A 13,222-nucleotide genomic window follows, 5' to 3' on the forward strand; every position below is an offset into this window, starting at 1 on the left:
AGAGACTTCTGCTTATATTGAATTCTCATCTTTAGTCCCTCTTTACTGTAGATAATTTCCTCGAAGGTCTCAACAATTTATAGATCAAATAACAAATTGCTAGAACAACAATTCCAAAGGTTGTATATTCTATATTCCCAATATCATTTTTGTTCGGATAAGGAATATTAACATGTACAGAAGTGGAGTTAATGTGATAGAATTTAGTATTTTCCGAAAAATAAGCTTCGTATCCTAGACTTCTGGAGTAGAAAGGATTTGACAGGTCCTCTTCTTTGCCTACTTGACATGCCTTGAAAAGAATTGGTTCAAATCCTACTGTTTTATTAGAGGCTCTCTCTTTTGGTTCTAAGTAGCGTGAGAAATATGTGATTTCATTGATCTGTCCTTCTTTTAATGTAACTATGGACTCGGAGCCCCAAGACAATGAGTTAACTTTGTAATCTGGCAACTCCAAGTCATCTAATCCAAATACTATAGACCCAGGTGATTGGAATTTATCAACAAAAATTTCAGAAGGTAATTGAGAGAACACGAAATGTCTACAATCCTTATCCTTTCTTATTCCACTTAAATCGATTTTCATTTTAGGATGTAAACCATTAGTATTTTCAATTGTAATTGGTGCAATGTCTGATGAATCATCAACGTATAGATGGAATGGTTTATAAAAAAGAGTTGTTTTTTCACATTTGCCAATATTGTTGCTAGTGTCTTCCCATGTACATCTCAATCCACTCAGATTGATATCTTCTTCATCCTCAGTATCTACATGAAACAACCCTATCTCGACTTTCCCTGCGTCTTTAACAAATTTTTTCTTTTCAACTAATGAACAGTAACTGAAAACTTGAACGGTATTAGCAGTTATTAGAATGTCATAGTCGCACAACTCAGGATTCCATGGTATATTGAGGTTTTTACCACCTGGTAATATCTCGTTAATGCTTTTCCAAGTCTCTGAGTGTAAGGATTTATACATCGGCGAGTATACAGGTTGTATACCAAATAAGTTTAACCTTGCCTCTTTGTCATTTGAGTAAATGTTAAAGCCAGGGGCCAAGCGAGACTCTATCACACTAAATTGACGAGTTGAACTGGGGTTTCTCCAACTGATTCTTCTAATACTATCTAATTCATAGTCAATTGCGTATGTCCATCTATCCTGTATTGTTATATTGCTGTTAGGAAACACAATAACTCCGTCTTCGACTGTCTCAACATCTTGTATATCCGCTTCGTTGGCGAATAGTAAAGCGATCCTATGTCTCACACTTTCCATAATTGATCCTTATCTTGTCTTAATTGATCTGTCAAATAATGGACTATTATTGGAGTAGTATGATCTTAAAATAAAAAAAAGTAACGTGGTAGCTTCTGAGTTGTAGATGAGCAAAGTGATGACCGATGGATCACTACTCCAATCCAAATTAAAAAGAATAGTAGAAGTACTGCCGTTTATCACACAGACTATTTATTAATAGATTATTTACAATACTGTCAAAAATCCGCACTCGCAGGAGAAAGGTTTTATGACGGTTCCAAAGATACGTCATTAGTCCGAAATGGCATTTTTTTAACAACTATAACAACTTTTGTTATCGCAGAACACTCGGATAATAGAAATGTGTACCATGAACTAGCCTCTGGGTTCCTATTTTTGCAAAGTACCCACTACTACGTAATAAATCACATCACGGCAGCAATGGTTCAAGCTACTATTCAAAGTAGTCCTTTCAAGAAATGTTTGCCCTCTTTATCTCACTCATTGCTGCCAACAAAGCTTTTCAGGACAGGAGAAAAGGATCGATGGGTGCTCAGGCCAGTTCCATCGGATTTACTAACATAACAAGACAATGATATATTGTAAGAAAACGTACGAACAAAGTAGAAGACATAGTTATTTGAAAAACACGAAGCATGCAAAATCTTGAAAGCAGTAGTTTCCTCCTCCCTTCTCTTAGTTCATTTGGTGCTCCAATTTAATTCTGCAGCAAGAGGACAACATATATAAATTCTGTCTAACATCGTGTGCGACTGTCCCGTACACATTGGATGCTATGGTACTTGCAGATGAACCTAGCTTGTTCAAGATTTTTGGTGTTTATTTCCTATCCCAGTGGGCTAATTTTGGTAAGTAATTTACGTAAAGAAACCTCCCTGCTTGCTACTAAACCGAACAGAATTGTCGCATTGGGAAATAAAAATTCTTATCCTGCCTTTTCTTTTTTAAAGCTCCTCCTGTACTCTCTGCTGAAAGGACTTACCTCTCAATTGTAGAGGATTAATGGGATAAAGGGACCTCCCCCAGCGATATATCGTTTCTCACCTCTTGGAAACAGCATGCTCCTTCTACTTTTTCTATTCTAATTGCTTTTCTAAATTACAAAAGACCTCGAAGTAAGAAAATCCTTTTTCATTCAATTGTGCTACACGTTACAATAGTAAAAAAGCACCTTTCCTAGAACAAAAAAGTAAATTACGTTTACTCTTTGAGGGGACCACATCTTCTACACACATTTTTGTACTTTCACTTGCCATCTCTGAGTAATCTAAACTTGCAATTCACGTAATTACTCCTTCAAGAAAAAAAAAAAAATTATAGAAATTTTGAAATTAGAAGGTTCGACAATTGACTAGTCTATTCTCTTATATTATATTTCTCAAAACAGCATTAATAATACTTGATTATGGTGTTTTCTTGCTAGTTATCCTTTATTGGTCGTGTTAATATCTTTCTTTCGAATAATTTTTCTTTTATAGTTTCTTTATGTTCTTATTTGAATTTGAGATTTAATTCAAGTTTTGAAATAAGAACAGGTTAATCATTATAATAAGCAAAGTCTTACCATAGCAATAGTTTTTTTTTTCCTTCACAGAACAGAGCTGAACCTTTTGCTTTCTTCTTCTCCTAACGTGTAAGTAATAGGTGCTACCAATTAACCACATCCGAAGGGATACAATATTTGTTAAGGTGAAATCCAATCGACTGTCCATTACCGGAGTTCCTTCAATATACTACTACGCTCATTAGAAGTGAGGAACCCTCTCTCTGTGCCTCTCTTTTTTTCAACAAGAACAAGGAATAGTGTTTATCAAAACAAGGTATCGACTATATCAAGGACTTTACTAGGGTTGTGCTATAACATCTAATTCACTAGCAACTCCTTTTGGTGTACATAATATCTGATTTTGGATAGTGAGCTTCACTTTACGGCTATTTCGACCCTTACTGAAGTTCTTCTGTTTAGAGATTAGGGAAAGAAAAACGACTTTATTTTACTTAGGAAGTTTCAAGGCATACGATTATAATCGCGCTAGTTTCAAAGGCATTTCGAAGAAAAACCTTAAACTATTCTTCACGCTGATTTCCTGCATCGAGACAAAGGAGAAGAACTCTTACTGACCAATTTTCATTCTTTACTATCGAATTGAGTCTTCTTGTCTTTCCTCATCAGGAGAAAAAAGTTCTGTTATCTACTATAGAGATACCAAGACAAGTATAAGTTATTAGCTTAGGCTTTATTTGCTGACCTGCAATTCCATTCGTTCAATATACAAACTCTACCAAAAAACACAGAAGAGTTCTGAAATTATTGGCAAACAGAAATTCCAGTTTTTCTTTGTTACTGCATTATATTTTTTCACTTCACATTCTATTATCCTTTTTTTTGTTTTATTTTTGTTAAGAAACTCATCATATTATTGTTCCAATTTAATTTTCATTGCTAACTCCCCGAGACCATTGATTATTTGTGAAGATTTCGGAGTGTTTGATTTCGACATTATAATCTACACTGCATATTTCATACCTATAATCTTTGTGGTGTATTTATCAATTGTTGGATAATATAAAGAAATACTTTGTATTTTTCAGAATTATAACAGGACTTTATTCCATTACTTTCTAGCTGGTTCTTGGAGGTAACACATTAAGCAACTAATATAGTCTTTTAATCTCTTCATTCAACAAACCCGGTTTATCTCCATTCTCTGACCTGAATTTTATTACCAAAAAAAACGTGGAGAAAAGTTAGTCAACTAAATCATCACGCACACCAAAAATGACCGATACACAACAACTGAAAATCTCTGTACCGCCTCCTCCTATAGTTTCAGCACCGGGAGGTTCAACACCAACACAGAGTAACTTCTCAACTCCATCAAAAAGAGGTCATAGACATAAGAGATCATTCGCAATTTCAGGGGATTTTGAGTTTTTGAAACAGCCTCCTGCAACTGCTCCAAAACCCTCCATTCATACAATGTCTCCAGAACCTCACATACTCAGCACACCACCACCAAAACACGAGCAATTCAGACCAAACACGCAACCTGCTGTATCTTTTGTAACACAACAACATGAAAAATCAGATTACGAGCTTAGTTATTCAGGGTCTGGCACTGGCATGAATGAAGTATCACAACGAAATCTCTCGCCATTTAAAGTACCTCCAACTGTTGCAAAAGGAACTAATTTATTAACACCAAGTCCAAGGTTTTTTGTAAGTGAAGAACCGAGATTCTCATCCCCATGCAAAGGTGTTCCTGATGCTATAATTAACTTGGATGATGTGTTAAGTACAACGAAGCCAAGATCATTCAAATCTCACAGAAGGACTGAGTCTGCACCTGCATTTCTTGAAATTGTACTGAACGGTAACAATGGTTCTGCTTATAATGATGCAGGGCTGATGATTAAGGAAGAGGACGATATATCCGAAAATAATGACGCTGATGAAGAAAAGAGAAGTGTATCTGAAAACTTATCTAAACTTCCCACAAGAGCGCGATCTCAAAATGATAGAACAAAAGATAGTTCAGATTACTTGCCATCAGTTTTGCTGTCACCTTTGAGACCTAACTCGCCATTAAAACAATACTCCACTAAATATGCCAGAGGAGCTAATGATAACGAAATTGCGGAAAAGACTTTAGACGATGGAGATGACACAACATTACAAAATGAGGCTACAAACAAATATAATTCTTTAAAGATTAAGAGACAAAAGCAGAGGTACTCTCATTACACAAGACAATTACCTACCAAAGTGGCAGGAAATGCTATTCAATCACAAACCTTGAAAGAACAAAACTCTTCTACGTCTTTATCCTCATCTAATAATTCTAAATCTCCTCTTTCAGTTGCCCTTACTCCATCAAAGAATGGTAACACGCCAGTTACCCCTGCATCTTTTAGTGAAAGCAATCCTAACTGTAATAGTGGACATAACAATTATAATAACTCAACTCATATTACGGGTAGTCACTCGAAAGGTTTAGATGCTCCTAGATTCCCCATGAGTCCGTTCAGACCTTACGGGAGCAGTACTACGGCACATTATCTAGATAAGGGTCACCAAAACTATTCAAAATACCGCAGAAACAGTGCAGGATGTGTATCCAGCTCCCAAACATTTGCTTATCAACCACAAGTTTATGATATGCCAGAAAATTTAAGGGACTGTGGTGTAAAACTAACCGAGGATGAAGGTTCAAAAAGAACCAGCTCTCCTACTCTTGAAGATAACGAAGGTGAGGAAAAATCAATAAGCCAAACCATATCAAATACCACCTTTGATCATCAAACAGATCAGATCATGGATAATGGTAGTAGAAACCCACTTTCCCAAGTTAGTTCAAATTCTACTACTAATCTTCGCAGTGGCACTGATAGTAGACAGTTATCGAGTGAAATACTTCTTGGCGAACCCGGAGAGGCTGTTGACTTATCATCCTTGAACTCAAGAACTCGCGAAGCTCTATTTGGATTGGTTTCTTTGACATTTGATGACAATAGTCCATCTCCTTTAATAGCGGAAAAAACTGGGTCAAGTTATGCATCTAGCAAACGTTATGACCATCCACAGTTTCATGACAATCGACCAGTTACACCAGATCCAAATACTAGAGAAAACAGGCATATTAGTGATGGTGCTATTGAGTCGAAAAGCAATTTTAGTATCAAATCCACACCTAGATCATCCAGTCTAAATAAAGATGAAATTCACCGGCAAGATCCCGGAAAAATGAGAAAACATAGATCTAAGTTCGACAAATTTATGAATATGTTCAGTAAAAAATGAAAAAAAAAAGACTATTACTTTGTATACTACCACAAATGACCTAAGCGACCATCAACCGCTCGAAATACCATGGACTTCAGCACTGTCATTTGTGCTTATATTTTGTATGATGGATCTAAATTACCTATATAGATTCAGAATTTTAAATACTTTCGTCATGAAAACAATAATTGCATTGATATATTTCTAACAGTTATTTGATACCCAAAAACATCAATTTCTTGAAAGTAATCAGGAAAACTGATATTCGAAAAACTATTATTTTCTGCGGCAATAATTGACATCCTTCTCCCAGTTAGGAAGAATGTGGATATTGATCAAAAAAAAGTCTTTATACGTTTTAACATAGATGGTTCATCAATATTATATTAATATTCTATAATGCTTTGGAGCTCATAATTGCTTTTTTAAGCTTATATATAATGGTTAGCGGAAATAACAGTAAGTCCCACAAAAAAAGTTGTTAGCCTTAATAATGGTACTCTGTTGGCTTTGTTCCGGCAGTGTTTGGGAAGCCACATTCCAACAAAACGTCATTAATCAATTCTGGTTTCTCGGTGATCTTTTGAAAGACATCCTCTTTCTTAACTAAAACCAAACCAGCATAACCAACAGCATTGAAACCAATTTCTAAGGATTCAGCCTGCGTACGAAAACGTGGGATCAAACATATCCATTTCTTTGTCAACAGAAAGTTGTAACTCTTTTCCATGTTTGGTTTTTCATTGGTCCAATCTTGGAAGAAAGTCAGCGCTCTTTGCAACAAGGAAATGTAACACATAGCCATCAAATCTTCATCTACAGAATCACTGTCTTCTGGCATTGGCAAAACATAGTGAGCAAAGGACACTTTATCATCTTGCAAAGGTTCTGTCTTGAAGTCTGGCAAGAAATGAGGTTTACCTGCACATAGGTTATCTTGGAATGGGACAAAATCTTCTGGTAGAGCTAACATTTGCAAATGTTTGTGGTCCTGAGATGAGCCACTTTGAGGACCAGAGTTGTAGAATACCATATGTCTTTTGCTCTCAGTCTTATCAAGAGTACACAAAAGCTTGTAAGCAACCATCAACTCAGGTGGTGTCAAAGCAGTATTTTGGTGCTTGAATTCTTTTGTAACCAACAATGTGTGGTTGGCAATCACAGGGAATTTATTCAACAGCAGTTTGAATTGACCATCTTCATTCAAATCTTCTAAAATGGTCAATTCTGGTTCTGGTTTTTCAAAAGGATCAGTACCATCCTTCTGGGCATCAGCACGCTCAGGTTTCTTCAGCAAGCTAGGTGTGTAACTAATTACAAAGTTCATACCAGAATCATCATCCTTTATAGCTTTGGATTCAGTCTCGATAAAGTGCAGATGATCATTTTCTTTAGCACTCTTGTATTTTTGAGCAATCAAACTACCTACAGTTTCTGGAATCATTTTGCGTATAATTGAATTGCGTCTTAACACTAATCTTTAAACAGAGCTTCTTACAACAAAAATAATGTTGCTTTCAGTAAAAACTGGTTCAATATCTGTGAAAAGTAATTTCTAAGGTTGAGTGTAATGCTCTAGTTACCAACACAGGTGAAATCATAGACTATTCACCAGTCCGCCGGTGATCGGTCTCAATTGAAAGTTAGACATCATTATTGTCTGTTACTCTGGCTATTTGGGAAACATCTCTTCCATTCAATGCTCGATGAGGCCTTGCTTCGAATTAGAAAATGTAGTTTTCTAACAAAACCCCGCAGAAGTTAGCATGTAGACTTGAAGAGGTATTGTTCCGAAACTTTTTCACTTCATTCAAAATTTTTTCAAAAATTCGCAGACAAACCCCGTAGGCAACTGGGTATTTCTGTCAATTTATCATCATGGGTGTCTTTACCACGAAATACTTCGAATCTTCCTTCTTCGCTCATTAGATATATGTGCCACCAAAGTCACGTGACCAACCCTATTGATATTATTACTCTTTAACTTTTCCATCATACCCATCGGGATAAAGTAGCACTTTGTCTTGTACATTTATTATTTAGATGCTGGCGTCATCATTATGTTTTCTAAAATTTAAATGGTGTATTCTTTTGGACTTACTGTTCGCTATATCAAAGGCTAAACGAAGTATATCCAGAATGGTTAAGTTTGTAGTATTCAATAAGATAACAGGAACCCATGAGGGATTCAAACCAGTTCTGACTATGATAAAATTCTGAGCTAATCTAAAAATAGATTTCGTTTTGGGCTTTGGCGGAATTACTGGCCGATTAGAATCAATTTCTTATGCCGATTCCTAATAATTACATTCAACAAACATTTAACAACAAAGGGTGATGTACATATACTTTTCTTGTTTGTGTCAACAGTTCCAGAACATTCAGTATCGTGTCTGGGCCTGTTCTACCATTTTAGTTTCGCCTCCATTAATATCAAAGATACTGGAATTCACGTCATCAATGTGCCAGTCAAAATAGAGGAAGTTTTCATTTCATACATACAATACTATTAGGAATAGTCATCTATTTTTGTCCACAACAAAAATTGAATTAATTACCCCATTACCACAACACACCAATCATTGAAGGTCCTCCGTTAATTAGTAACATAGAATTCCACACAGTAAGATGTCAATTTTCTTTTTCAGGCATTAGTTTTACATTTTTTACATCTTTAGCCAATATGTTTCCCCGAATCGGCATTGTAATAGTTTAATTAGTGTATATTTAATGCTATGACGAGACCAAAAAAAATCATAGCCCTATACAGTGAAAATACAACAGGTTAATCCTAATACAATCTGTGATTAAACATTTCCTTTAGGTTCAGAGGAATACTATGTAAATGAATTGGGCATCGTTATGTAGTTCAACAGGGTTCACAAGGCAACGGAAGTCATGTGATGGTTATTTATGATTCAGTTCAGTTCGTTTCCCCCCCCTCTGACAGCAATTATCTAAGGTCCCGAATCACCAATTTGGGAATCCGTCTTGGCACAAGACTACAACGGAAATCAATGGACAGGGATGATACGATTGACTCGAGAACTCATCTATGTTTCAAAAAAGGCAGTAAATTTAGGAGGGTGGAGTTAGAACTCTCATGAGTATCGTAGCAATGGCATATTTTACTGCTGAATGACACCGACAACATAGATGAAAGTGCCGACAGGCTAGACTTGAGTCACTATTGAATCATGCCATTACTCTCGGATACCATAAATAATCAAATTGCGATAAGAACAAGGAATTTATCCGAATTGACATGAACTCTAAACGAGTAGTATGATCATATTTGAATTAATTAATGGTATATCGGCAAATTTATCTAAATTTTTACCAGTCATGGTATACCCTTTTAATCATGGACATCCACCTATTTATTTGCGTAAATTGGAAGACCATGTTAGGCAATGTAATTAAGAGTAATTTAAGCATTTTTTTCAACTCCCCTGCTATCAACACTATTAAAAATAGTGAGGCATGGATATGTAAAGTTACATCCCTACCACCCTTTCCTGAGCACCATCTTTATTTAAATTTTGAAAGTCATGAATAATTCTAGACCTTGTTAAAAATGTAATTCTAAACTGAAAGTTTTTGAGTTCCCTTTCCCAGAAAACCTTCACTAAGAGATTGTGGTTAAAGGTACATTAACAATTCGCATCATTATACTTTCACCGAACTCTGGATTAATAGGGGTGGAGAGACTGCGGTTCTTGCTTGTACCTTTAAGTCAAGGGGTGCTTATTCTACAACCCTTATCCTTCAAACGAAATCGGGCTTATTGATCTCCCTAACAAAGGGTTATCAACCAACCTGATGTTTGAAATGCGGTTATCAGCTAGTCACCGGCAGGTTTGCACAGGAGAATTACAAAAAATTGTTGTAGACTTTACCATTGATGTTGCAAAGTGCGTAACTCACTTTGTAAAGTTACAAGGAACACCCATCTACAGTTATGTACCCCTGCAAATTTAGGGGAAAATAAGATGACATGAATAAGCACAAAGGCACAACGCAAAGAAGCCAAAGGGGGCATATTTTTCCACATTTTTCTGTGAATTTTAGTTTACGCGTCTTTTGCCACGCGTCGCATTGTAACATTTATTCCCGAAGAGGTCCGCTAGCAAAAAGAAAAAGGAGTATCCTTGGAGCCCATGTGTTCCATGATGAGAATATACCATACTACAAACCACAGGCCAGAATCTTGTATTTCATACTTTTCTAATAGTAACCCCTCTCTCAAGGATATTGCTATTACTTGCATTTTCATTTGGCCACTTCAGCACAAAGGGCAAAACTCGAAATTTAGTATTGTTTGTTACAACCTGTGGAGCGTCTTTCCAGCAGAGAAAACCATAAAGGAAATGTTCATCTGTAAAGACGTCGCACCCAAAAGCACCTAGTATACTTTTTGGAGGAGAAAAAAATAATCTTGTTATTTTAGCGTGAATTTCAAAATGTTCTACGTAAAATTCTGAACCCTGAACAAGATTTCTTATTGACCAACTTCGAATATCAGACTCGCTCAACTCCCCCCCCACTCCCAGCAGCGTGCTTGTTTCGATTGTGCAACAATGGAAAGTTGGTGGTAGTGGGGGGAGGGGAGTAGACGCGTCTTGAGAACCTGTTCTACTAACGCGAGATATTTTCTTTTTCTTGTTAGGATCCCAGTTCCTTTCTTTGTTTTCATGAATGGCGGTGGGGGAGAAAGAGCGAGACTCCCCTTCGTTACAGGATGCAGAGGAAGTAACGCTGCATGCCATACCATACACGCGAGAAATTGGTCCTTTTTTTAGATCTCTGCAACAATTTACTGGCATATAACCAGAACTATGAATAAGGATACAGCATTCCCTTCTAATTGTTCCGTAGTCAAATCACTGTACAAATCATCTCAGAATCACGGTAATAGAACGCAAGTCGATTTTTGAAGTGGGTAACGCTGTATTATCAGAGTCGTGCACCTTCATTTGACAGAACTACCCTCTTTTATTATTTCCTCCCACCCAATACTCGCTAGTGCAGGTGCTTCATCCTTCTATGTTCCCCCCCATATAGTCCCAATACAGAAAAGTCAGCATTACACTAACATTCTCAGAAGGAGCGGTAGATGCATAATTTCTTTTTCAAGTTCCTTTCCTTGCTTTACCCAAGTAACAAACCCATGCACGGAAGAGGTCAACGAGAGTGGGGGGTGGAGGCTAAGAGCTAAGGGAGCGAGGGGGGTGACGAGGGGGGGTGAGCGAGGGGCTTATTTGGGATTCGAAGATGCCCCAGTTGTAAATATAGAGGGGCACTAGAGGAGACAAAGAATGGAAGATATAATGGCCCCCGAGTGTTCACTCAGTAAAAGAGTGTAGAAGGCCGAAGGTAGCGATAGCAAGGGGGGACAATCTGGCCACTGAAATCAATAGACCAAAAGGAGACATACATTTGGACCCTTTATGTGCAAAAGAGGGAATTATAAGCCTGATTTGGAAAGGGATGGACGGGGAAGGAGGAAGTGTAACCCCCTAAGAAAACGGCCTAGAAAAATCAACCTTTGTCCCAAAGAGGCAAAAAAAAGAAACTAGCACTCTCTGCGCTATATATTCACAGACAAAGCAGGAAGGCTAAGTATAATCTGTCTTTAGTATGACACACATACAACGACGAGACAAAAAAAAAGTAACAGGATATGATAGTAATCTTTGCAGCGCCTTCTTAGTATCAGTCCTGAAAAAGGAATAAAAAAGAAATGAGAGATATCCGAAAGAAGATTTATCTCTTCCCGTCACGACTCCACAGAACCCTGTGTGAAAGAAATGGGATCTATCGCTCCCTGCCATCCCTGCCATCCCTGTCTTTCCTTTTTCCTTCATCTTTTCGCATTTTATCATTTTTCCCTGCCCTCCCAAAAGGAGCGATTTCCCTCTCGGGTTCGTAGGATGCACAGAATCTACTGCAGGACATTGAGGGGTGGTGGTTGCCACCATAGCAGACTAGGAAAGAGGTCCAGAAATGGGAAGCCTTTTCTTCTAGAATCCCTGTGTTCACTTCTCCCGCAAACAAAGCAAGTAGGACTAGTAGAACTAGTAGCTAGTAGAACTAGTAGCTAGTAGAACTAGTAGCTAGTAGAACTAGAAGAGAACAGCTGGAAGGGAAGTGTCTTTGGTGTCTTTCGCTAATTAAACTACAGAACTGCCACTTCGAGAATCATCATTGTGCCCAGGTTTCTGTGTAGGCTAGTGATTATAACGCAAAAATGAAAAATAAAAAAGAAAATTTGCCATCTTGCCAATTTCTTCAATCTTATCTCTTGTCCTGTCTTCTTTCTTTTTGTCTCTGGAGCGTCTGAGAAGCTTGCAAACACGGGAAGAGGGTTCTCCAGCGATTCTATGGGAAAAGTAAGTAGAAAATAAATATTTGAGAGCAGTGTAGTGGGTGAGATGTTTTTAATGGGCATACAAGCTTCTGAACTAAACTAATTATGACCAACTTTGAATTATTATTTTCTTGACAAGATATGTGCCCTCTACACTTGCTACTGCACAAAGAGTCTTGGTAATGGCAAACAACAGCTAGTAGCTAGGAAGGTAAAAAAAGGAAAAATTTTCCACTTCTTGAACTGTCAATAAGCAAACTTCTATACCAGATGAAGTTAGAAAAAAAAAAGTATAAATACCATCCTGCATTGGTGTTAAATCCTGGGGTCTGTTTAAATTGATTCCCTGTTTTACTCAAATTAGTTATTTATTGTTTATTTTTTTTACAATAAACCAACCAACTAAACTCATTACACATACTATACTATTAAAAATGCAATTCAAGAATATTGTCGCTGCTGCTATCGCTTTGGGTGTCGCCTCTGCTGCTAACGCCTCCAACATGTCCAACAAGTCCAACCACTCTAACGTCACCACCACCAAGATCTCTACTGGTGCTGCTAACTCTAACGCTTTGAGTGCTGGTGTCTTCGGTGCTGCTGTTGCCGCTGGTGTCGCTTTCTTGTTCTAAGTTGACTGTTAACCTACTTTAACTTTGAGTTTTTTTTTACATCAACTTTATTTTATGAGTTTAACAACTTCAAAGAAAGGAGATTCTAATTCTCCTTTCTTTACCAATTATAGAACACCATTTTAATTTTTTTCAAAAATTTTTTTTATTAT

General features: G+C 37.1%; 5 protein-coding genes across 5 annotated transcripts; 2 read left to right on the plus strand and 3 right to left on the minus strand.

Annotated features, from left to right (window-relative positions):
• Nucleotides 1-31: 31 nt before the first annotated feature.
• On the minus strand, nt 32-1,282 carry PBN1 (Pbn1p; the record flags this gene model as incomplete). The annotated part of the gene is made up of 1 exon (XM_444992.1): nt 32-1,282. One exon carries the CDS (start codon nt 1,280-1,282, stop codon nt 32-34), a length of 1,251 nt encoding a protein of 416 aa, XP_444992.1.
• A 2,782-nt stretch (nt 1,283-4,064) lies between these two features.
• On the plus strand, nt 4,065-6,086 carry LRE1 (Lre1p; the record flags this gene model as incomplete). The annotated part of the gene is made up of 1 exon (XM_444993.1): nt 4,065-6,086. One exon carries the CDS (start codon nt 4,065-4,067, stop codon nt 6,084-6,086), a length of 2,022 nt encoding a protein of 673 aa, XP_444993.1.
• Nucleotides 6,087-6,555: 469 nt separating this feature from the next.
• Nucleotides 6,556-7,512, minus strand: APA1 (bifunctional AP-4-A phosphorylase/ADP sulfurylase; the record flags this gene model as incomplete). Its single annotated transcript, XM_444994.1, has 1 exon — nt 6,556-7,512. One exon carries the CDS (start codon nt 7,510-7,512, stop codon nt 6,556-6,558), a length of 957 nt encoding a protein of 318 aa, XP_444994.1.
• Nucleotides 7,513-10,285: 2,773 nt separating this feature from the next.
• Nucleotides 10,286-10,894, minus strand: GVI51_B00407 (uncharacterized protein; the record flags this gene model as incomplete). The annotated part of the gene is made up of 1 exon (XM_444995.1): nt 10,286-10,894. One exon carries the CDS (start codon nt 10,892-10,894, stop codon nt 10,286-10,288), a length of 609 nt encoding a protein of 202 aa, XP_444995.1.
• A 1,978-nt stretch (nt 10,895-12,872) lies between these two features.
• GVI51_B00429 (uncharacterized protein) lies at nt 12,873-13,070 on the plus strand (the record flags this gene model as incomplete). The annotated part of the gene is made up of 1 exon (XM_444996.1): nt 12,873-13,070. One exon carries the CDS (start codon nt 12,873-12,875, stop codon nt 13,068-13,070), a length of 198 nt encoding a protein of 65 aa, XP_444996.1.
• Nucleotides 13,071-13,222: the final 152 nt, after the last annotated feature.

Source organism: Nakaseomyces glabratus, chromosome B, assembly GCF_010111755.1.
Source record: "Nakaseomyces glabratus chromosome B, complete sequence".
NCBI classification, from domain to species: Eukaryota; Fungi; Ascomycota; class Saccharomycetes; order Saccharomycetales; family Saccharomycetaceae; genus Nakaseomyces; species Nakaseomyces glabratus.